Consider the following 24,815-nt stretch of genomic DNA (forward strand, 5'->3'; position numbering starts at 1 on the left):
TTCACTAAATCTTCTCATCAACAGACAACTATAAAAAAAGAACTATAGTCATTACTAACTACTACTGAGGAACTAAGTGTCAGGATAGACAAAATGGATATAAAAATTGACAATTTCAAAGAAAAGTGTTCTCACCAAATGGACATTCTACATGAAGATTTATTGCAACAGAGGAAGCAGATTTCAGGAATGGAAACTGCATTAAGTGATATGGATAACAGAATTCAGGAGAGTGAACATAATGTTGAGTTCCTGTTAAAGCAAAATTCTCTTCTTCAGACAAAGGTTAATTACCTTGAGAACAGGTCCCGTAGGAATAATGTGAGAATTTTTGGCTTACCGGATAACATAGAGGGAAATAATATGGAAAAAGTTTTATCTTCCTGGTTGCCTGAAGTACTTGAACTGCCGGAGGCTCTTTCATATGGTACTGAAAGAGCCCATAGATCAATGGTGACATCTAAAAACACCAAGAGTAATTATACTAAATCTGTTATTGCAAAGTTCTTATCAGCCCATGATAAGGAAATGGTACTAAAGAATGCGTGAGCAAAATCCCCAATCAAACTGAAGGACAATATTATACGCTTTGATAATGACTATTCTTCTTCAGTATTATCAAAAAGGAACATTTTCTTGCCTTTAGTCAGAGAACTAAAAAAGAATAAAATAAAAACCCATTTGCTTTTTCCTGCAAGACTGAAAATATTTTATCAAGATGGTTTTAAAATTTTTGATGACCTAGACAATGCAATAACTTATATAAAATCTAATAACATACTGGAAAAAGTAGATGAAATGGAGTGGGCCAGTCCTAGTCTTAAAAAAAATGCTGAGAACAACACTTGAAAAACATTTGACCCTAAAAAACAAAAAACAAAAGATGAATCATAACAAGTGCATATTTGCACTTGATTCACTCAGTTGGGGAAATGAAACCAGACATCCACGTGAGCTTTTGGTATTATATTTAATATAATGCAAATTGGTTAACTAAATAGTTGTCTGTTTTGTTTTGTAGAATAGTCATTTGTTGGGATTTTTTTTTTCATTTGTACTATTTGTTTAAGATTAATTATCTTAATGTTTATTGGTTTGATTCCCATGGATGCAGTGATTCTCCTGTCTTGGATATCTATGCTTCTGGATGTCTTGTAGTGGTGCTTATCATTAGGGGGCGTATTTGTTTATCTTGATTTTGGTTCTTATAGTGGTTGGAAAACTTTTATTTAGTTATAATTGCTGTATTTGTATTTTAGTTAATTTATGGTTAATTGTTTGATAAAGGAATCTTGTATGATGGCATGATGTATAGTTGCAGAATTGCTGTGCTAGTGATGGTACTTCTGACCCGGGATGTGAGTGGCAGTGTGGCTGGAGTAATGGTAAGGTTTTGTTGTCGTTTCAGAGTTGTTGGTGTGTTTATTTGGAGGCTCTGGTTTGGTGCTCTAGCACTGTAGAGACATGTGCGGTGTTGTTTGTGTTAATTGTATGTTTTGGTGCCTGTGTGCTTTGGTCGGAGATTAAACGGAGAGTCTGGTTGATAGTGTGGTGAAGCTTTGCTTGATAGCGGTCATTGCTTCGTGTTGTGCATGCAAGTTTTTTTTTTTTCTTTCTTTCTCATCTCTCTCGGTATAGAGGGAGTCTCGAGACATTGCCTTATATGTAGTTAAGTAATGTTTTACTTACTATTTCCTTGAACTTTGAAAGCTTTATCTTCATGATGAGCTCGAGACTGTGGTATCCATCACGGCTGGAAAGCTCGGAGCTTTCTTAAAATGTCATCATGAAGGTGTCGGAAGTAAATTGATCTTCTGATCCTCACTGGGAAGCTACTGAATCAAATTTGTTTCCTCATACAGCATACGGAAAGAAGATATAACTAGATTACTACTTTCAACTTATTGTAAGACATTATATGCAATAATCTCTTAAATAAATAGGGATTATCCTACGTATGTAGCCTAAATACTTTTTCTGATCATCATAGGTATTCTTGAGCCTTATGTATTTATATACGAATAGTATTCTCAAAATATTTGCTTTATGTATGACAAGGGTGCCGATATCTTGATGAGAAATACTAGCTGTGATTTGTGCATTTTTGGAAGATTTAATAACGCTACAAGCTGTTTATATACTTGTGTTACATGTACATTTTTTATAACTATTGACTTGCTGAGAAAATATTCATGAAGCATTTATCAAAATGTTAAATGTATAGATGTATATAATAGGTTATCTCAGTTATTTTATGAATGCATTTGTGTAACAGGCTTATAGGGATGTACCACATAGGCAGCAATAATACTGCAAGGACAGGTGCATTAAAAATAGTTAGATCTGTTTATCATTAGAAAATGTGAAATTTTCATCTTTTGTTTTGTTAATGAAATAGCTTAGAAAATGTGAAATTTTCATCTTTTGTTTTGTTAATGAAATAGCTTTTCAAAATTCAAAGATAGTATAAGCTATAATTGAATAATAAAAAGCTCATTATATTTAAATAAGGCTTTTATATAGTATACAGGAGCTATTTAAGCACCTTGCTTCTTTGAACTAATATGACCTTTTCACTAGTTTTCAGTATGGTGATGGACCCTTTGAGGTAACTCAAATTAATGCAATGAATGGAAGATCAGACTTTTAAGGTTTATTAGTCACTCTTCTATGAGAGACTGCACTGGGGTGTTTGGTTACAAGAAAACTAGTAGGATGTTGTTGGTTTTACTTCTTGATGAGTAATCACTATATTTGGTTTCTGGCAAAGAAATGCAGTTTTCATTTCTTTCAGAACAATCAGTATGTTAGTTGATTGTTAGTAAAATCACTTTTATTAGCATCTTATTTATTAGCTGCCAATGTTAGTGGTTATTGAAGGTCCTTAGGTGATTCATTTACAACTATGTTCCAGTTAGCTGATCCCCTATGGCAGTACTATATATCACACTTCAGCCTTTATTAGCCATATTTTGGTAATAAAAGAATGCCATAGTCTCTTTTTAAGGTTCTTATCAAATGTGATTACTTTAAAACAGAAGAGCGAACTAATAGATCATAGTAGTTATTAATAACCTACTAACTAATGTAAGAAAATTATGTACTTTATTCCTAAGATGTAGATGTCATCAATTTACTAATTAACACAACATTATATCTATATATTTGGTTCATACAAAAAATTGTTTATGTTACTGATGAGAAGCCTTATTTTTATAGTTATGACTATAGACATTTAGGCAGGTGCTGATTGGATGCTGCTTTTGATAGGAGGTCGATTCGAGTGACTGATGTCATTCGAGTTAGGAGTTTTAAACTCCAGAGGGGTTCGGGTTGGTTATTTTGTTTCATGTTTATGTTATAAATATTTTCTAATAACTTTTCAGAAGTTCATATCTTATGTAGTAGGAAACAACCTTAATTTTAAGAATATGATACTCTTACACTATGTTTGTTCTAATGATCATAACAGTATTCCTATTAGATATATTCTTGTGTATTTCTTAGATCAGTATGTTTATATTTACATTTAATTTTCAATGACTACACTAAAAGGTTTATCAGTTAACATTAATGGTTTAAATAATCCTAATAAAAGGAGGAATTTAACTAGATATCTTAAGTTACATAAATCCTAGTTAGTATTTTTACAAGAAACTCACTTAACAACAGGGGATATATTCAGACTTGAATCTAAAACATATAAGATGTTAGTAAGTTCTGAACATACTAAGAAAAAGAGAGGAGTAGCTATCCTATGGAACAGCATAATGCCTTTTCCTAAAATAATACATACATATAAGGATAATAAAGGAATATTTTGTGCAGTCACCATAGAAATAAACAGTAACATTTTCACATTGATTAAAACATATTGGATACCAGGGATAGGGATAAACACAGTGAAACAACATCTAGATCAAATTGTACTGTTCTCTAAATGGAACATTATTTTGGCAGGAGATTTCAATTGTATTCTAGATTACAAAGATTCTAGTACTAATGGGAAGAGAAGAATATCTACATCATCTAAATTATTAAAAGACTTTTCAGATACTTATTTTTTGAAATATATAAATTATTTTGCAGATACTACTTCTTTGTTTTACACCTTTTTTTCTCATAGACATAACTCATACTCGAGGATAGGTAGAGTTTTTATTTCTAATAATTTAACTGATTCTTTAACAAATCAGCAGTGATTTCATGTCCTTTATCAGATCATAATTGTATAATTTTTGAAGTGGTAATCAATCCAAATTTTAATATTCATACAAAAAGGATCACATATTATATCACAAAATTAAAAGATTTTAATGATTTCATTTCTACAGAAGTACAGAATTTTTTAGAACTTAACAATACTAATGATATATCAGAAATTTACATATGGGATGCCCTAAAAGCTTATCTATATGGTAGGATATTGAATTGGTACAACAAAAAAAAGAAAGCTTGGGATAAAGAGCTGCAAGATATACAAGGTAAATTAGACACTTTAAAACTTAATAATATGGGTGATAAAGATATATCAGATAAAATAAATAAATATGTTAACTAATAAATATCTAGAAATATTAAAACATAAAACTATGATCAATATAGAAAAATTCAAGTTTATAAATTTCTTTCTAACCCTAAATCCTTAAAAATTCTTGCTAATAAAATGAAAATGTTAAATAGATTTAATCATATTAATGAAATATTCTCCCATAAAAAAGGAAAAATGGTATCGGAAATTCATAATATATTAACTGAATTTAGAGAGTTTTTTTATAAACATCAACCAAACAACTAATGAAATTAACTCTAAAGAGGAAATAAAAACATTTATTAATAAATACACTAAAACAAGACTTTCAGAGGAACAAGGGATTTCTATTGATAAATATCTTTCAAAGAACTTCAAACTCACATTACCAAATTAAAGCAAAATAAAGCACCAGGTAATGACGGCATAATTCCTGAAATTTACAAATTACTACCTATAAATGCTCTAAAATTGCTTTATAAAGTATTTAATCTTGTTCAGGACAAAAACATAATTCCACATTCTTGGAAATACACTTTTATTTCTCCTATTTTAAAATCTAACAAAGATCCCTCTAAGTGTACCTCCTATAGACCCATCTCCCTATTAAACACTGATTACAAATTATTTATGTCCATTTATGCAGAAAGGCTTAAAACACTTTTACCCAAATTAGTTGATAGTGATCAAACAGGGTTTATAATAAAGAGAACTTCATATGATAACATTAAAAGAATATTAACTTTAATTGATTGGTGAAAAATCTTAAAACAAATTTAACCCTAGTTAGTTTAGATATAAATTGTGCTTTCGACTCAGTTACATGGGAATATTTGTTCACTCTATTAAAGGAATTAAATTTCTCCAATAATTTTATCAATCTTATCACTCTGTTATATGAAGGTAGCCAAGCTTATGTTAAAATTGAAACTAGTATATCTCAAAATATACCAATAGTAAAAGGTACTAAGCAAGGGTGTCCTTTATCCCCTCTTATTTTCATTAGTTATGGAACCATGGGCAAATTTAATAAGACATGATACAGATATTGAAGGATACAAGTTAAACCCCACTATATCATCTACAATACAAATGTTTGCAGATGACATATCGATTACTCTTGGTAGTAGAAGGGAATCTATACAAAAACTTTTTAAAAACATGGAATATTTTCAAAAAAATTCCGGCCTTACTTTTAATAATAATAAAACACAAATTATTTTAACAGGTTCAAAAATACAATATACCTGATGAATATAATGAATATATAGCTCAGTCTCAACAAATAGCATATTTAGGTATAATTATTACTAACAATATTAAAGATACCATTCAAATAAATTATAATAAAAGTCTATTACAGATAGAAAATTTAATAAATAAATGTAACAAATTACCCTTTTCTATGAATGATAAACTTTTAATAATAAAGATGATCCTTCTCCCCAAAATCTTATATATAATTCAATCTTTATCTATACCTCCTCCTTACCAAATAATTAAAAAATGTAATTCAATGATTCAGAATTTTTTGTGGTTACCAAATAAGCCAAGGATTGCATTAACATACCATATGTATAATTGGAATAATGGGGGTATAGCCTTACCAAATTTAGAAATGTATTCAATTTCATCAGTATTCAATACAATCACTCATCTCATTGATGTGGAATACAATAAGTGGAAAGAGTTTATAGAGGTATTGTCACAAAATACCAAAGATATAAACAGTTCATATAAGCTAAATATAATTAATAATCCATTTATTTGGAGGTTAAAAGATTATATTTCTGAATTTTCTTCTCTCGAGTTTTAACTCCAAGTATATAGTTTTTCTTTTAAAATGTTATATTTAAATATAATATATATAAGTTTTGGCGTTTTTTACTCTTCCCTATAGCCTACACACACAGTTCTATTTTCTCTTCAGATTACACAAAAATGTCTATATTTCAGCAAAAGCATTTAACATTTTGGCACCAAATGTTGATAAATAATGAGATAAAATCGAACAGTTTACTCTTGGAAGAGTATAAACTTGATTCTTGCTTATGGTTAGAGCTTCAAGAAGCTAGACAATATATATTAAATAAATTGGATTATATGTCTCCTATAATTAGGAAAAAAATTCCCAAGCTAATACAATATATGATTTTATCAATTTTGCATAAATCTCCTGCTAATAACAAGTTATCAAACATTTCTAGGGCAATTAAATGTGATTTAGATACACATTCAAATAATTATTTGAAATATTTTTCTTTAATTAATAATAAACCCCCTTCTGAGAAAGACAAAATGAATATTTTACAATCAGCAAGTATGACGACTTCTTTAAAATGAAAATTATTCACATGGAGATTTTTAAATAGATCATTTATCACTACTCCTCATAATATAAGTATATTTTCTAAAAAGAATATAACGTTGGAGATGTAATATTGAATTGAATGCTGACTGGTCTCATTATGTTTTATAATTGCATATATTTAAGAAAATTTTGGGATGATATCAATAATTTGTTGCAAACAATTTGTACTGATAATTTCTTTATATCTAAATCACTTGTTTTATTTAATACTCCTGTTCCTGATTGTGTAAAAGAGAATAAGTACCCTTTGGTTTGGTCTATACTATCTATAGCTAGAAAAACAATCACTAAGAATTGGAAATATGGTACAGCACCTACATTTTTGGAATTTAAACATACTCCTTGAAACGTGTAATTTGGAAATGTTAACTATTAAAGCTAGATCATCTAGGAATACTACATTATATAATTCATGGAATATCATCTATGAACTTCTAGAAAAATAGTTTATTAATTTATGTAAACAGATGATTTTTATTAATCCTACAGCTACATTAAGAATTTTTTTTTGCATGATGAATGTCTTTGTACATAGTTTAGTTACATTGGTTTATATATTAGAAGGTTTGTTTTTTTTATTTTCTAGGTTTTTAACTTTAAAGGAAAAAAATGTTATAATTTCATGGAAATATTTGTTCATTTTAATAATTATTTAATAAAATTCTATGGAAAAAAACATACCAAGTATTTTTTATTTAGCAATCTTGTTTTGTCTTCTGTCCTATAATTACAATTTCATTTAATTGTGTTATTTCACTGCCTTCTTTCAATTCTCCTATTTGTTTACAAATGGTTTTATCTCCTTTTTCCTTCCTAAACTGGTTATCTTTCCCTCAATCTAACCAGTTTTTGATTTTCTTGACTTCTCCATCCTTCACGGGTACTTTATCTTCATCATTCTGTTTTTACTTAAATCTTCTAAATGTTATAAGTCTCCTTAACGTTTGATACCATCTTGCTTGACAACCAGCCTTTTTCCTTCTGATTAGAATATTTATTGCTTGTGATGTTTTGTTCCTTCTGTGATAAAAGTTTTGACAACATCCTCATTATTTTGTGAAAGATTAGCTGCTCATCCATGATTAGTTCAATGTCTTATTCCTGCTGATTTCTAGGAAAAGGCATAGCTCATCCCTGACCCTTACTGGGACAAAGTATTCTAAAGTGAATGAACACTCTCCCCAACTTGCACTATCCTATCTATGTTTTCTGCCATCTTAAGGATATAGTCCAATTTCTTCTTAAGTTTCCCCACCTTTTTATATAACCAATATGAAGAACTGCTGTCATTTCCAATCTACAGTGTGACCGTCAAAGCCTCCCTTCCATTTTCTATTTACTTGTTTACTTGCTTTTTATCTCTTCCCTTAACAGGAAGGTAATACCCTCCTCCAATTATGTTTACTCTGGGAAGTTTACACCCTAGTTATGGTTTTGTGTATACCATGTTCCTGTGACTGTCATAATATCAAGACAATAGTCTTCCAACAAACCCACAAGCTCAGGCATCTTGTAGCCCAAATCATGAGCAATGATGCTCATTATCATCCATGCATGTTTATACTGATTTCCTTTTTACTCCCTTTATCAGTGATATTTTCCTGACCTTGCATCCCTTGCTAATAATTATGACAATACTCACTCAAACAACAGGAAGGAAGGGAAGAGAAGAGAGTTTTTCCTTGGTTACTTTAAATATCAGTGAGCCACTAAAACCTGTCACCAATGACCCAGTGCCACTCCCCCCCCCAAAAAAAAAGGTGGATACAAATCATTAAACCAGTAGAAACCTGCATCCCACCAAGTGGAACAACTGTCCCCTTCTTAAGTTAAGGTCTGGATTTCTGCGCTAGTTTTTCAACATTTTTAATGAAGCTCGTGATTAAAAGCTCCCTATCCTTTACCTATGGTACACAAATCCCCCATTACTGTGACTTGATATAGAATATGCTAATCAGACAAAGGCATCTGCACTTTCTAAATCTCCTTCTGCAATGGTCTGACCCTCCCATTTTGGTTGTGTGTTCCTAAATGGAAAATATTAACTTTTCTATCCCTATTACAGATGACCCTATAATTCTGATGATCTGCCTCCTGTTATGGAAGCACAGGCATGCACTTCATTTGCATGTTACATACCATCCAAGTCTCTTGAAGTGGAATCCCAGAAAGAAAAAGCTCATTTTTCTTTTGGCACAGACTGCAACCCTTCCATGCTTTTCCTCTAATATTTTTCAGTAAGCTTCTCACTCCCCAGTAATGGTACATCCAACAGAAGGAAGCCTCTGTTCCAGGACAGTACAAGAACTGTGCAGAGATAAAATTGGAGGGATGTGCCTCTGCTCTGCCACTACTGCCTTAAGATCTAACATAGTTTAACAGTTTGTTATCTTTGGCACTCACTGGAACAGGGTTAAATGATTTTACAAGTTCATGGGAGAAAAGTACAGTTATGTAAGTAAACTTACTATAACAGCAGATGTTTGCATGATCACTACTGTAGTAGCCTGAGCTAGACGTGCAAAGGATACAACAGCCAGCCAGCTTCCAAAGATTTCATGGGCACCTTCTACATTCTCAAACTCTTTGTCAGATGAGCTGAAGAAAATGAGTGGTTTGGGTGCGAAACTCTCAACAGCTTTCATGACAATTGTGACAGGGAAGCTAAATCCCTGAAAGTCTATGCCAGGAAAGTAAAAATATATATCCTCACCCTGGCAACAAAAACATGCAAAAATAAGACTGATGGAGAGACTGGCTACTGCTGCAGTTGCCTTAGCTATACGAGTACATTATTATAGCTTAGACTGTCCTAGATCTGGAGAAGGAATCTAGTTTACAGTACTTTGTAAAAATATGCACAGAGGACCAAGTTGCTGCTTACAGAGTACTTCTAGAAACCAACCCTTTCCAAAAAGCCAACAATCTAACCAAGCCCCTGACAGAATGAGCCTTGACCCTGCTGTGTTTTGTCTTGCGGTGAGAATATTAAAATAAAAACAAGAGTGTTAGAAGGTCACACTGAAAAAACAATCAGAAAAAAACTAAATGAAAACTCCAGCCAAGCTAGAACTTCCAATGAGTGACCTCCCAAACCTCCTGTAACAGAGGCACATGGGATATATGGAAATGACCCTTATGAACATCAGGTGTTTCAGCTATATGGCGATTCTGATTGCCCATGACATTTACATTTGAAGTCGTTTTAATGGACAATATCAGGCCAATGAAGCCAAACCACACTAGCTATGGATATGCATATTTCGGCCTTGTTATGACCTCATCAGCACAGCATAAGCAGAGAGTTTGACTAATCATAAGAAACACAGGGTTGCTAAACTCAAAAGGGGAATAAGAGGAACAAAACAAGACACCGACCAAAAAAATTAAAATGAACAATAAACAACAAATGAAGAATCCACTTGTTGTAAACTGGATTTATTGTACCTCTAGTGCTTTGGCAAACGCCTTCAAGGAGTATAAAACATTACAAAATGAACACAGTTTAAATACCCTAGTAAACAAGACAATTAATCAATACACATTAATCAATTAACCAATAAACATTAAAAATCAAATCAAATCAAAAGCCTCCAGTTACATTCTGCATTAAAACCCTGAGGAGATAAAGTGTCATATTTTAAGATAAAAATACTTTCTTTATACAATAACTTTTTTTATACAAATGATCAGAAAATACACCTTTATCAATTTGTTCTAAAATTATAGTTTGCAGCCCATTAGGATTAGAATTATGAACCAACATAAAGTGCTTAGCAACAGGACTATCTTCTTTTTTATTTATAATATTCCTAATATGCTCCTGAAGTCTAATTTTAAATTTCCTTTTACTTTCCCCTACATATACAAGACCACAGGGGCATCTCAATGCATAAATGCCTTCAGTATTACAATTATGTGTGTTATTAACATAAAATAAATGACCATTTATGTAATTAAAAGTTCGAACAACAAAATGACATAATGCACAAGGCATAGTGCCCTTTACATGAATAGTCTTAGTTTTTTGTATCTTGATGGGATATCTAAATCTATCATGTACTAAAATATCTTTTAAATTTCTACCTCTCCTAAACTAAATACCTAGAGACGTTGAAATTAACTTCACCAAATCCATAGATTTAAACAAAAAATTCCAGTAGTGTCACCACATCAATTAAAACACCACAAATACACTTCTCTCCTTGTCAATAGTATCTTTCTTATTTCTGCCCACTATATTTCTATAGGTACCAACTTCTATGTTGTTCATTAATAACCTTATCTATAGCTGATTGAATCATGTATTATAACCTCTTGATCTAAACATACTACATGCAATATTAATTTCCTTGTAAAAATCTGTATTGTTATTACATAATCGTCTCAGTCTCAAACATTCCCCATAAGGTAAGGAGGCTATAGTATGAGCTGGATGACAGCTTGTACCCATCAGGTACTGATTACTATCAGAAAATGTCCTATATAGAGAAGTCTGTAAAATATTACTGTCCTCCAAAATAAGATGTATATCCAAAAAAGTTGCGTCTCTACCCACCTGTATACCATCAAAAGACAGTCCAAATCTGAATGGGAGGAACAAGTTGTGAAGGGACAACATGTTAAATTTGGGCACTAACAAACAGGTTTATAAAGGAAAGGTACAGAACTTATCTCCAAGGAATCTTCTTTCTTTGACACAAGAAACATTATTAAATAAAACCCTTCCCCTAGATGAGGAGATGTGACCACTTCTATCAGCCCCGAGACAGACGATGCTAAATAACAAGAATGAAAAGAGGAGTTTGGTCTAGCAGATCAGGTAGGACCCCTCAAAAGGGAGGAAAAAACTCCCACTGCCATCTGTAACCTTGACGAATTACTTTCAGAACCTATCTGTCTGAAACTACCTACTGCCAAAGAGAGATGGAGGTTTAGACTTTCTGGAAGAATTAAGGGTTTGTCAGAATGGGACAGGGAGGAAAGTCTTGTAGACATTCAGACCTATTAAACTATCCATTGTTCTTTGTTTTGGAACTTCACTATTATTGCTTTTTAAATGTTTGCTTACAAGCAGCTTGCTGTGTTTTGCTTTTTTGAAAAAAATGTTTTAGGGTTAACATTAAACTCCCTTGACAAACTGAGAGAAAAAAGATTGAAAAATCTGAGAAAATTATTTGAATCAGTTTACCCTCTCACCACATTTTAAAGGATCTCTGCAGATGGTTCAAAAACTAACTCTCTAAAGGAGAATTCAAATTTTCAGATTTGACAATCTCTGGAAGGTTTTGAGTTTGCAACCAAGCAAACCTTTTCATAACAACTCCAGTAGCAGCGACCCTGGAATCAGCAGAATCTTAAGCACATTTCAAACAGTGGGTATCTAGTTGAGGCACAGAAGCAATTAAGTTATACTAACACATATTCTTCTCAGTAAAGGAAACCATAAATGTTAATGTATGAGCTTGATGGTTGAAAATTCTAAAAATAAATCTTGAAGAACACAATTTTCCCCAAATTTATCAAAAACTTTCCCATCCCTGCTAAAAGGGGAATGACTGGCGTTAACCATACATTTAACAGCAGCCAGGTTCATTACAGAAATACTGCTGTTTTTATTTGGAATTAGTGTTTAAAAACTTATAAGACTGAGGATGAAGAACTTTATACAATCTATCTACTTTTTTGGAGACCTCAAGCTGGCTGCAAGGCAAACCACAGGCTGTGACAAAATCAGTGAGTGCTGAATCAACAGGAGGAACTGTAATAAATTCAGCAAAATCCAGTTGCAACAAATGATAACACTTCTTTACGGGACAATGGAATGTTGTTATGTTTCCACTGAAACAACTGATTCATTATGGAAAGTTTCAGAGAGAATCATTCAAAGGGACTGACAGAAATGGCATTCTCTTCAGTATATGAATGAATATGGAACTGGAGAAGACAAAACAGAATCTGTCCCTTCACAATCATTTTGTGGTTCAAAGGTCCAAACAGAAGCTCTCTATTCAAAGCAGCACTGAATAGCTGTACTTTCTGACATCTTCAGGTACGGACTGAGTCTTCAGCCAAGGCTGCATTTTAATGACACACAACATAACATCAGTCCCAAATGGCGTATTTACAGTATCATATCTATATTTAATCACACTTTATCTGCACTGTGGCCTGGGCTAGCTGAACCAAAGAAGCTCTTCTGGTCTCATCCTGCACTCTCCCACAGCCTTGCATCAGTTGCCTTAAGTCATGGTCCTGGTAACTGAGAAAGTGGATCTGGTAAATGAGGGCCCTAAAAGCCAAGGTTACAGGGGTATATGTCTTCCTGCCATACCTTCCAAGTATTTTATTTAACATTTGTTTAACTGGAAAAGTCAGTTTTGGAAAAAAGCCAATTTCCATCAGAGGACTGGGGAGAAATGCTCCAGAAGCATGTCTTTGTAACATGGGAGGAAAGCAGAGCTCCCGAAGAAAACCCACATGAACGCAGGGAGGACATGCAGACTCCTCCCAGAAGGCACTCCAGCCAAGAATCGAACTGGAGAACCTCTTACTGTGAGGTGACAATGCAACCTCTGCACCACTGCGCCATCCAAAGTAACCTACTCTTTCTTTTTATTAGGGAGTCTGTTATGACCCAGAGCCAATCTAGTTTGTTAAAAACACTCTAGGACCATCATGTCTGTGTCTGCTACAGGGATCTTATAATAGAGGAAACTGTGGATAGACTGCACACTACAGAAATGATCAGGTCTCTTAGGAGCAGGGTCTTGCAGCCTGGGTCAAAGTTATTTGCATCAAAAACATGCAGGAGGGCTTCCTGGACTGGAGAAATAGTAAACAGATTTGTTGGCTAAACTCCACGAGTTCCATGGCTCCCTTCTGAAACAGGCCTCAAGAGAGCTTGCCAGTGGAAATGTTCTCTCACGAGAGAGAAAAAAATTTCCATATAATAGGACTTCTACAGTAGAGTTAGAGGTCAGGATGTCTGTGCCAAATGCTAATGGGGGAGACATCTGGTGTCTATTGTCCAGATCCTACCCATCACCTTCAGAATCAATGAAGTCATTAGGTTTCTCTCCTTCTCTTGGAAGGCCTGACTCCACAAAAACAGAGTAAGCTTATTTGGGTCCATCTGAATGCTTTGTAAAAACAGAGGAATCTGTCAGCCAGCTTAGCACAATCCTTGGGAGGGAGACAAGGGAGGGCTGGGGACTGGGTGGGAGGGAGACAAGGGAGGGCTGGGGATTTGGTGGGAAGGAGATAAGAAAGGGCTGGGAATTGAGTAGTAGGGAGACAAGGGACAGCTGGGGATTGGGTGAGAAGGAGACAAGGAAGGGCTGAGCATTGGGTGGGAGGGAGACAAGGAAGGGCTGGGGACTGGGTGGTAAGAAGACAAAGGGAGGGCTGGGGGTTGACTAGGAGGGAGACAAGGAAGGGCTGGGGATTGACTGGGAGGGAAACATGGAAGGGCTGGGGATTGACTGGGGAGGACTGAGGTTTGGGGACCCAATAAGCAGCAGCTTTTTTTTTGGCAGAGGTTTGAGCCTTAGAGGACATCTTAGGTCTAATCACCACTACATTCTTAGGAGCCCTACAAGAAAAGTCTCTAGTTTCCAACTTTCATGTAGCTATATTGATGCCCTTCTTCAAGATCAATGAGGGCCAACCATCCTCCCCTTGCTTAAACATCTGCTGTTCTTTGGTGAAGGGCTCATTGTCATTTTCAAATAGGTCTCAAAGCATTTCTGTCTGGTGAGACATACTTTTGCCAAAAGGCATGACTGCCTCCACAGGGACATCGACAGAAGACATCAGGTCTGCCAGTTGGTTGAGAGCCTCTTTGGTACCATTGTCTTTGGACCTAGAAAGTCCAATGGAATCATCCAACTGGTTGGCTTTCTTCTGCTTCTCCTTTGGCTTGGAGGAGACATCCAGCTGGCCACCGTGCAAGGACATGATGGAAACTGGGTATAAGGCTGCAAGTCACTTTCTGCTGACGTAGGCCTGAATGATATTTTGTCTCATGGATAAGGTCTAAGGCCTAAATTCCCAGAAGATTTCACAAGCACATGCTCCAAGCCTAAACAGCAGACATACGTAAATAATAAAATGTGAGGGAAGTTTGGTTTGCACATCCACTGATGTTAGTGGCAGCAGTTAGGATGCTGCTGTGTAGCACTGGCTGCTTTGTACTATAGTCATGATGGAACACAGATTATATTTTGTGTGTCTGAGGAGGTTTGATATGTGACTGGAGGGCTCCAATCTGTACATGCATAACATGCATCAGACTCACTTTTGTTAGTGCACCTCAGTAACTGTGTTGCTACACAGTTTTTGTAGACAGTCTTAGTACATGGCATGGGTAACCATTAATTGCACAAGTACTAATTTTTATGCTGTACGACTCATTTGCATAAGCAATACATCAAAAGAATTGTTATTCAGAGCTGTGTACCTCATTTGCAGATGTCTTGAGCACAACCTTTTTGACTGGTTTGCCACAACAATTCTGTAGCCTTAGAGAGCAGCCTACCCAGAAGCAGGACTTGGCCTTTTTTCAAACATTTTTCTGTGCGCTTATCCTAAACAATGCATACTATGTTTCAGAATCTCACAGTCCATTACCAGCCTTTTTGTGCAGCTATTCAGTGCTCTTTTCCGCTAAGTCTGCATGTGATCTAAAATGGAATGACTGAAGTTTCAAAGATACAACTTCATAAAAGAGATGCTCTCAAGGATGATGCAACGGATAAGACAAAAATCATGCCATTCAAAATTGTTAGGTACAGGAATGCAAAAAGTATTTGCCAAACCAAAATTTTACTAATTACAATTTTCTTAGGTTTTAGTTCACTAACATATTATTTATTAGTTAAACGAAGTATATTACCTTTAATACCTTCCCAGAAGTCATTGCGATCTCTTCGAACTGATGTAAATTTGCTCACATCATGATATGTACTCCAGATGTATACATATTTGTCTTCAGAACCACTTACAATATATGTATAGTCATGACTATAATGGAAAAAAAATGCATTAAACGTTAAGAAATGTATTCTTTCTGTTCTGCATTCCCTCAGTTTTTTAAGACAATGGGAACATTGTAATCCAAGTAAGCAGTATCTAACAGTAAGACAGACCCAGTTATTTTAGTAGGTAACACACACTCTCTCAATCTCCACACTTAATTTCTTTACTTCCCAGCAGTACTGCATTATTGAAAACATAACTTATATTGTGAAAATACAAAATTTTACTTGCAGCACATGTATTTTTATACAAACACCCCAAAAATGCATTGTGCAGTTCTATTACAATGGCCACTACAATTTCATTTACATGTACATGACACAGAAACAATAGAACTAAATATACTTTTTCGCATTTTTGAATTGCAAAAATAAAATGGAAAAGTCTAGAGACCATAAGCAAGCTAAGCCTAAAAGCTTATTAACTTGCCTGAAGCTGGCTTTGATTTGGCTACTACTGTTGACATAACCTTTGTACTTCATAGATAATGACAAATCTCTGAGGTCATATAGGCGGATTCTTGAATCATTGGATGTCACCAAAATCTAAAACAAAACATCATTAAAAACATTATATTACAATTACAAAATTCCCTTTTATGTCATTTTATATAAATTATACAATAGTACCTTGTAAGTATTCAAAAATGTGTATGCTGATTGGTCAGCCCAACCAGAGTACCTGCTGTAAATCAAGCATATACCAATAGAAAAAAGTCCAGTAGCTGAAGTCTGACTGGACTTTTCTTTTATTAATACATGGTAAGTCTTTCAGTTTTCTTGAGCTGAAAGGTCAAGCGGTACGTAAGGAGGGCATAGAAAATACAAGGAAAATCAGGTACATTATGCAAAACTACAGAAATGCACCTAATTTTCCTTGTATTTTTTTTCTCTCTCACCTACCTCTAAACTGTCCTTCCGCACTGTTTCCACATTCACAGTTTTTTTTTTTTTTTTTTGGGGGGGGGGGGGTAGCAGCAGCAACGGAGATCTTCCTTTCTCCACTGCTTGCTTTCCAAAGCCCTGATGTACTGTGCAAGTGTGGGGACGCAAGTCACACACGTATGCGCAATACATCAACAGAAGGGAAGAATGAGGAAACAACACGGAATAAGACCACAGTGCCACTGTACAAAGACATTATTGGTGAAAAGTAAATCATTTCTTTCTTAAATAATGTCATTGTATAATAGCAATAACCAACTCATGGGTGTGGGTGTATTGAAGATTTACCCACACCAGCCATGGGTAAATCTTCAAAATACCACACCCACTCATTGATTATTGCTAAATTTGATTGGTTCTATGAAGGGAATCAAAAAGGGGGAGCAAAAAAATCACAGTACAGAGGAGAAACACTCTGGCATAATCAGGTTTCCAAAGTTTTGGAACCAAGAATCACAATGCAAGGGAGTGTGTGTGTTTTCACACATAAGGAAAAATAAACTGTCTTCTTTCTCAAAATAGCAACTAGTTGTAATACAATCATGCTTTTAAAATTAAACTAGCAACTCTTCACATCCCTTTTGTGTTGATGAAATGCATTATCCAGAACAGAACACAGTTCACTCAAATACTCTGTTTATGTGCACTAGGTGAAGGGGAAGATTACACATTTTACCAGTTAGAAAAGAAATGCTACAGACATTTTAATACAAGTGGTTTAAGATGGGTGAGAAATTGTGCAATGGTTATGATTGTGTTGAAAAGATGACACCTAGGAAGCACAGCCGTACAACTGTGCGACAGAAACCTGCACGTGGCATCTTCTAAGATTGAAGACATGGGATCTGAAATTATTTCCATCTCCAAAGGGGAGTGCACCAACATACTGGCCCACCAGTGATGATGACGTATGAGACGGAAAGTACATTAAACCATTCAACCTAAAGGATCTGCTTTTCAGCAAGACTTGAAATGGTACAGCACTGCAATGAAAATAGGGGAAAATTACATCTCAAGGACACTTTTAAGACATACAGCAATCAACAGGCAACAATCATTATAGCAAGGCTGCAAATAGCAAATCAGTTTGCCAGCATTCAAAAAGATACACAGTTCATAAAAGAACATGTGGCAAGCTACAAATATCAGTACATCTATATTCAATTAAGCAACTTTGAAGAAAAGGCATCCATTACATTTATTTATTTATTATTTATTTCCAGTTTGATGACCAGGGAAGTCCACTGGGCCAAGCAGAGCCCATTTTCAGTGGAAGCCTGGGGAGAAAAGCTCCAAAAGCAGTTAACAGAATATAACATAAGTAAAGTATGGAATATACAGTATACAAAAGCATAAATATATAATTTAAAATACAAAAATAAGCCGGAATAGTGCTCAAAAATATGACACCAAGCCAGAAACAGTCTTGAACACAGCAGGAAGGTTTTGACTCGATCATAAAATAGCCAAAAGACTTTATTAAGGTCAAATCAAGAACATCTTGATTTGACCTTAATAAAGTCTTTTGGCTATTTTATGATAGAGTTGAAACCTTTCTGCTGTGATCAAGACTGTTTCCAATTTAAAATACAAAAACCAAATCAGGGAGTATACGTTTAAAAAACACAAATGTTAAAATATAGATAAAGTCAAAAGTAATACAGATAATATATTACAAGTCAAAAAATATTAACACAGGTTTAGTGTTTGTTCTAACAATAATGTTATTGATCAGAGGTGACAGCAGATGTGATTGACGGGAGGTTTAACAGAGACAACAGTGTAATTTAAGTGGGAAGGGAGCAGGAACAGTCCCAGTTTGAGGCAAGGTAAGAATGGAGGAGAGATGTGAAATTAGAGTGGTTGTAAATACAGAGGAGGGAGGGGGGGAAGAATCCCATAGTTCAGCTAAGGAGTGTGATACAAGTAATTGGCAAGGAGGGTGAAGGGGTTTATAGATTTTTAAGGAGGCTTTGGTTTTCAGATCTAAGAGTACGACTGGGTAGGTAAGGGGTTAAGATAGATGAAAGAGAGGGGAAGATGGAGGGTTGGAATACGAGTCTGTGAGCAGTGGTGAGTTGTATGAATTTCAGGTAATTAGGAAGCTCAAGCCAATTTAGGGAGTTGAGGGAATGGCAGTGATTGGTGGAGTATTTGGACCCTGTAGCAAATTTACAGACCGTTACAGCAGGCTCCCAGTTTGTTTTTTAGGCTAAGCTGGAGATAAGTAAGTAGTGGGGCACCATACATAAAAAAGGGGAGCAGGTAGGAGGAGGCTTGAGTACGTTTGGTAGAAGTGGTTAGATAGCGATTTTGTCTATATAGCAGACCTAGATTTTGGTGGGGTTTTTTGATATTTTGGACGTGGATATCGAATTTTAACTGTTCATTAATGGTGACTATTCAGTTTGGTGTAAGGTACAATATCAATTAGACTGTTACTGTGGCTTTTTATTTTAAAGGAGCTTTTGTCTGTGGTGAAATTTCTTGAAGGACAGAATATCATGATTTTTGTTTTGTTAGCATTAAGAGCAAGATGGTTGTTTAGCATCCAAGTTTCAGTACTCGAGAAGGCTGTTTGGGTATTTTGAAGGAGTTCGGAGGGAGAGTTTGCTGTACAGATGACTGTGGAATCATCATTATACTGTATCAGTGTAGCATTATCTATGGATTTGTGAAAGTTGTTAATGAAAATACTGAAAAGTAAAGGGCAGAGAATAGAGCTTTGGGGGACACTGGAGGGATTGTTGAGAAAGGATGAAGTGGAATTTTTCCATTTAACAGCTTGTTGTCTACTGGAGATATAGCTTGTAAACCAGGCAATGGAGGATGGAGAGAAACTGAGGGAGGAAAGTTGAGATAACAGCAGAGGATGTGAGACAGTGTTGAAGGCTTTGGAGAGATCTAAGTAAAGGGTGGATACGATTTTCCCAGAGTCACAAGCAAGATTAACAGTGTCAAGGAAGAACAGAAGAGCAGTGGCAGTTTTGTGGCAAGGCCTGAAATCATGTTGTGTTGGGGTAGGATGATGATTGTGTGTTAGGTATGGCAAAAGTTGGTGATTAATACTTTTCGAGGATTTTAGAAAGAGGCAAGACAATAGCTATAGGACCAAAGTTAGTGGTGTCTGTGTTATTGCCACCTTTGTGGAGAGGGGTGACAAAAGCTTTCTTCCAGAGTAGGGGACATAGGCTTCTTGGATGGACCTGTTGATAAGAATGGAAATGGGGAGGGCAATGCTGTCTGCAGCTATCTTAAGGAAGGATGGAGGCAGATTATCAGGAACATAGGAGCAAGGCTTTAGTTTAAGGAGTTTTTTTTATGCTGCTGGTGGGGATAGGTTTAAGATTGAAAGGTGAAGTGTTAGAGGGAAAAGTAGTGGATGGGGAACTATGAGAGGGAGAGAAGATGGGAAAGCTCACAGTTAGTTTGGCTATGCAGGCAACAAAAAAAGTGTTGAAACTGGATGCAATTTCGTGGTCTGAAGAGTTTGGGTTAGGGCACGGATTGTCTCTTCTACCAGGGTTTAGAAGGGAGTAAATGCAATTCCAGAACTTTTTGGGGTTAGCTTTTTGTTCTGACTGGAGTTTGTAGTAATAAGTCTTATGGTCGTTGGTTATTGGTTTCTTCACGGAGTTGTGGAGTTGTCTGAATTTGATTAGAGAGTTTATTAACTTGTTTTTTGGTATTGCTTCCAACATTTGCCTCTGAGGTGCATTAGTTTTCTGGTTTCTTTAGATAGCCAGGGAATGGTTTTGGCTTTTATTCTTTTTGTTCTAAGAGGGGCTAGGCTGTTTAGTAAGTCTAGGAAGATTTTGTTGAAGTAATTAGTTTCACTGTCCAGAGGCGGAGTCTTTAAGGGGGCCCAGTTCATTTTTATCAGACAGTTGGTGAATGTCTGTGGATTGAAGTTGGTGAGATTACAAGTCTGAATGTACTGATGTTGTATTTGGATAGAAGAGGCACACCGGGGGGCACAGGCTGATAGGGATCAGGTATATATCCGATGTTTGAAATTAGGTTGGGATGAGTTGCTAAGATCCAATCTAGTATAGTGCCAGAGGAACTATCTTTACTGGGTTTAGTAAGGAAGTTTATTAGCTGGGAGAAGTTACAGAGATTAATTGTTTGGCTTGGAGATTGTGAGGAGATGGCAGCCCAGCTGATGATTACATTGCCAAAGATGAATGTTTCCTTTCTGATGTTGGAAGAGAACCATGAGAGTATGTCTTCAAAGATGGGGATGTTATCACCAGGGGGAATGTAGATGGCAGCTATACATAAAGATTTTTGTTTGCTGAATTTTTAGGAAGGCTATGGATAGTTCAGCATGAGAGAATCCAGGAACAGGGTTAGTGTAAGGAATAACTGTTAGAGAAGAGATGTAAATTATGGCTACCCCTCCTCCTTTCCTATTAGGTCTGTCATTCCATATGATTTGGTAGTCAGGGGGAAGAATTTCAGTATCTTTGACATGAGGTTTCAGCCAGGTTTCTTAGACAGTTAATATGTCGGAATAGTTATGCGACAGCCAGCTATGCAAGTTGGGTATTTTGTTACAAATACTTTGGGTATTGATTGTAGCTAGGTGGATGGTTTTGGGGAGGGTGATTGTGGTGATGTAGAGGAGCAGATGTTGGTGGAGACAGTGGGACCGGGACTGTGATGGATGTAACCAAAAATAGAGAGAGAATAGCTGAAAAAGATGGGTGATCAGGTTCAATGGGGAAGGTAACTTAGGAGTGTAGTTGAGGAAAGGTCTACTACTGTCAGTGAAGTGGATTAGCAGAGAGAGGAACTGGAGGGGAGCTTAAATTTATAGAAGAGTTGTATTTAGAGGGTATAGGTCATGGGATATGTCATGGGATATGGATGAGAAGGAATGAGGGACAGTTGTTTGAGAGGAAGAACTTATATGTAGTGGTAAAGTGTGTGAGGAGTCAATGAGGTATAGAAGGGGGCAAAAGAGGGATATGAGAAAGGATGAAGTGAGAAAACAGGTGGGGGGATGGAGCATGATGTAGAATGACAGATGTGTAGAAGTTAATGTGAGATGGAGTGGTAGAGATTAGCAGGCTGAGGTAGGACTGTGGGCAGTGGGAATAATGAGAGAGTTGGGGAGAATAGTTGGAGAGCAAGAAGTAAGTAGGTGGGGGAGGGACACTTGTTAGTGATTATTGGAGGTTTGCACATATGGTAAAACTACTGGTGTTTACAAAGAAGAAAGCCTAGAAGTGGACAGCACTGTCACGGATATCAGAGGGCAGAACTTTCTAAAGATGAGTAGCAAAATTATCCAAGACTACATGTCAATAGACATTCTTTGTTCTGGAGATTTGACAGGCTTAAAGTCAAAGGAAATGAAAAAACCTTGCTTACTGTAGATCTTAATGAAATGGGAAAATAGGAGTTTCTATGTCTTCAGAGTTGCTAATAATCCCAAAATGATGTGTAATGGTGTCTGCTTCCTATGGCCAAACAGAAAAACCTGCAAATGTGACTCTACATCACACTCCCCCAGTTTAATGGATATTAAGTGACACCACTTGGCATATGTGCATTCCATAAGTAGCCCGAATCAGGCAATCTACTGCCCCGAATATCTCTGTGAAGACATTACTCATTGTATGGTACAGCAGATGAAAATCATGATAACAATATTGGTTACTACTGACCCAGAAGGGGAAAAGACAGAAAAGAACCCAAAACAGCAGCATGGTTACCTCTCTGGTTTAATAAAAGAAAAGTAAAAAAAGAGACTAGTTCTGAACGTTTTACAGAACAAAATGAGTGAACAAGACTATTTCTATACACTTCTGTTTACTTGCCATAAAGAAAAATCACCAATTCTTCTGAATTACTTTTCACGGGTCTATGTTAAATGTGCGAACATCCAAAATGGAGAACATTACATGGTTGAGACCAAATGTTCGACATTTGGATGTTCAAACATCAAATTAAAGAAAACTAAAAAAGGAAAAAAACACTTCAACAGTGTAGGCAGGGGGGGAAGCCCCCCTGCACCCCCACAACTTCCCTACTTATATATACCAACTCAGAGACCGCACTTTAGTGCAGAAAAGGGAAATTCTCCCTGCACCGTACAGTACCGTTGAAAGTCAATCTTTGAACATTTAAAACTTCGAATGTTAATGTTCGAAATTTAGAGCGTTCTAAGATTTGTCATGGACACCTTTTCACAACCGTGATTTTAAGTGGTAGAGAAAAAATGTTTATTTATGTAATATATGTACACTTTCCTAATGCATTTCTTCTAAATTGCCATGGTTTGCTAATCAAGAAACTAAAGAAGACAGGGCTCTCATAACAAACAGTTGTCTGAGTGGTCAAACTAGATAAAGAATAGTGTGTAGAACATAAAGGTTTAAACTGGGTGGGGTGGGGGTATGGCATCATTATCTGATCACTATTTATTTAAAGTTTGTGCATCAAGACTGCCTACCTTGAGAATAAGTTAAGACACTTTGTGGAATTAACCAGCTCTGAGATTTATGCATAATACTTAAAAACTTATCTCATCAAGAAAGACCAAATATGATAACTTTCATGATTGAAATTTTACATAATAGCTTCACCACAAATAACATTATTTTGAAATTATATAACATGTTAATTGTTTATAAGACTAGTATAAATGAGTTATTGGAATTTTATATTCAAAGCTGTTCTTTCAATTTCTCACATGAATTTTGTTATACTTCATGGGCTCAAATATTTTAATAGGGCATTTCTGACACCAAATAATATAGTTAAAATCAATAATAGCTCCAACGCATTCTGCTGGAGATGCACAGAACATACCAAAGCTGAGTGGGTACATATTTTTTATGATTGCCCTAAATTAAAGGGCTACTGGAATAGCAGAGATGATTTTCTCAAAAAAGTTATGTACTCACCATAATGTTCTATATGTGTTGTCGATCATCATTCATTCTTGACAGATGGGAATTGGTTCCAATCCTCAGAACCGGCTCGGCCGTTGTACAGCTCATGCCAACCAAAAACTCTCGAGCCAAGTCCCTACCCATAATGCCCTCATAGGTTCACAGGTGTGTACTAGGCTAATGGCCCTGGAGCCTTTACAAGCCTAGCCCATACAATTACCCTGGCATCATGCCACCCCACCTTAGTTCCCAGTGCCTCTGTTGAGTAGAGCCACTGGAGTGATCCCCTAGGTGAATTTTCTATTTCCCATCCACTCATCAGGATATGTCTTGAAGAGGGCCAGTGAGGTGCTCTGCTTGACATGTATGGGAAGTCTATTCCATAGCATGGGCAGTCTCTGGGCTATGAACCTGTCCCTCCAGCTTGTTTTGTTGATTGGGGTAATGAGGCTGAGGTCTCTGGAGCATGTGGTGTGGAGGGATAGGGATTTCTTTAGATGTAGCATTTCTAACAGTGCTGGGTCAGACATGGCTTTGTAAGTCAAGCAGAGATCGCCTCTAAGCAGGCGATATGAGACAGAAAATAGTTGGGAGTTTTTTTGAGTCTGTCCATATAGGACAAATGTTTAAGGCCTAGGATCCTCTTTGTGAGGTACTTTTGCGGCCCCTCCAGTTGCTGCAGGTGTCTATTGAGGTACATACCAAATGGGGCATTGTACTCAATGAATGGCCTAATGAGGAAAGAGTAGAGGGAGATAATGACCTCTCTTCCTGGATGCAAAACCCTTAGTAATGAGATGTGCCACATAGAAGGACTTTCTGACGACAGTGGCAATGTGGTGGTCAGAAGAGAGGTTGCTGTCAACCTGTGTTCCCAAATCTCTTATAACGCCTTCTGTGTTCAGTGGACTACCATCGATGTGGTAATTCATGGGAACTAGGTTTTTCCCAAAAGGGGTGACGACACATTTTTTGGCACTGAGCTTAAGGCCATGGTTCTGACGCCAGTCGTTGGTCTCAGTGAG

At 36.0% G+C, this 24,815-nt stretch overlaps 1 protein-coding gene across 1 annotated transcript in view; it reads right to left on the reverse strand.

Moving 5' to 3' along the window:
• The window catches only part of WDR44 (WD repeat domain 44), a 1,972,396-nt gene that overhangs the window by 62,122 nt on the left and 1,885,459 nt on the right, over positions 1-24,815 (reverse strand). The window contains 2 exon segments of the mRNA XM_044057470.1: positions 15,799-15,926; positions 16,371-16,486. Of these exon segments, the coding sequence (XP_043913405.1) occupies positions 15,799-15,926; positions 16,371-16,486 (244 nt within the window).

The sequence above is a fragment of the Protopterus annectens genome, chromosome 15.part0 (assembly GCF_019279795.1).
Source record: "Protopterus annectens isolate FY-2018-M chromosome 15.part0, PAN1.0, whole genome shotgun sequence".
Classification (NCBI taxonomy): Eukaryota; Metazoa; Chordata; order Ceratodontiformes; family Protopteridae; genus Protopterus; species Protopterus annectens.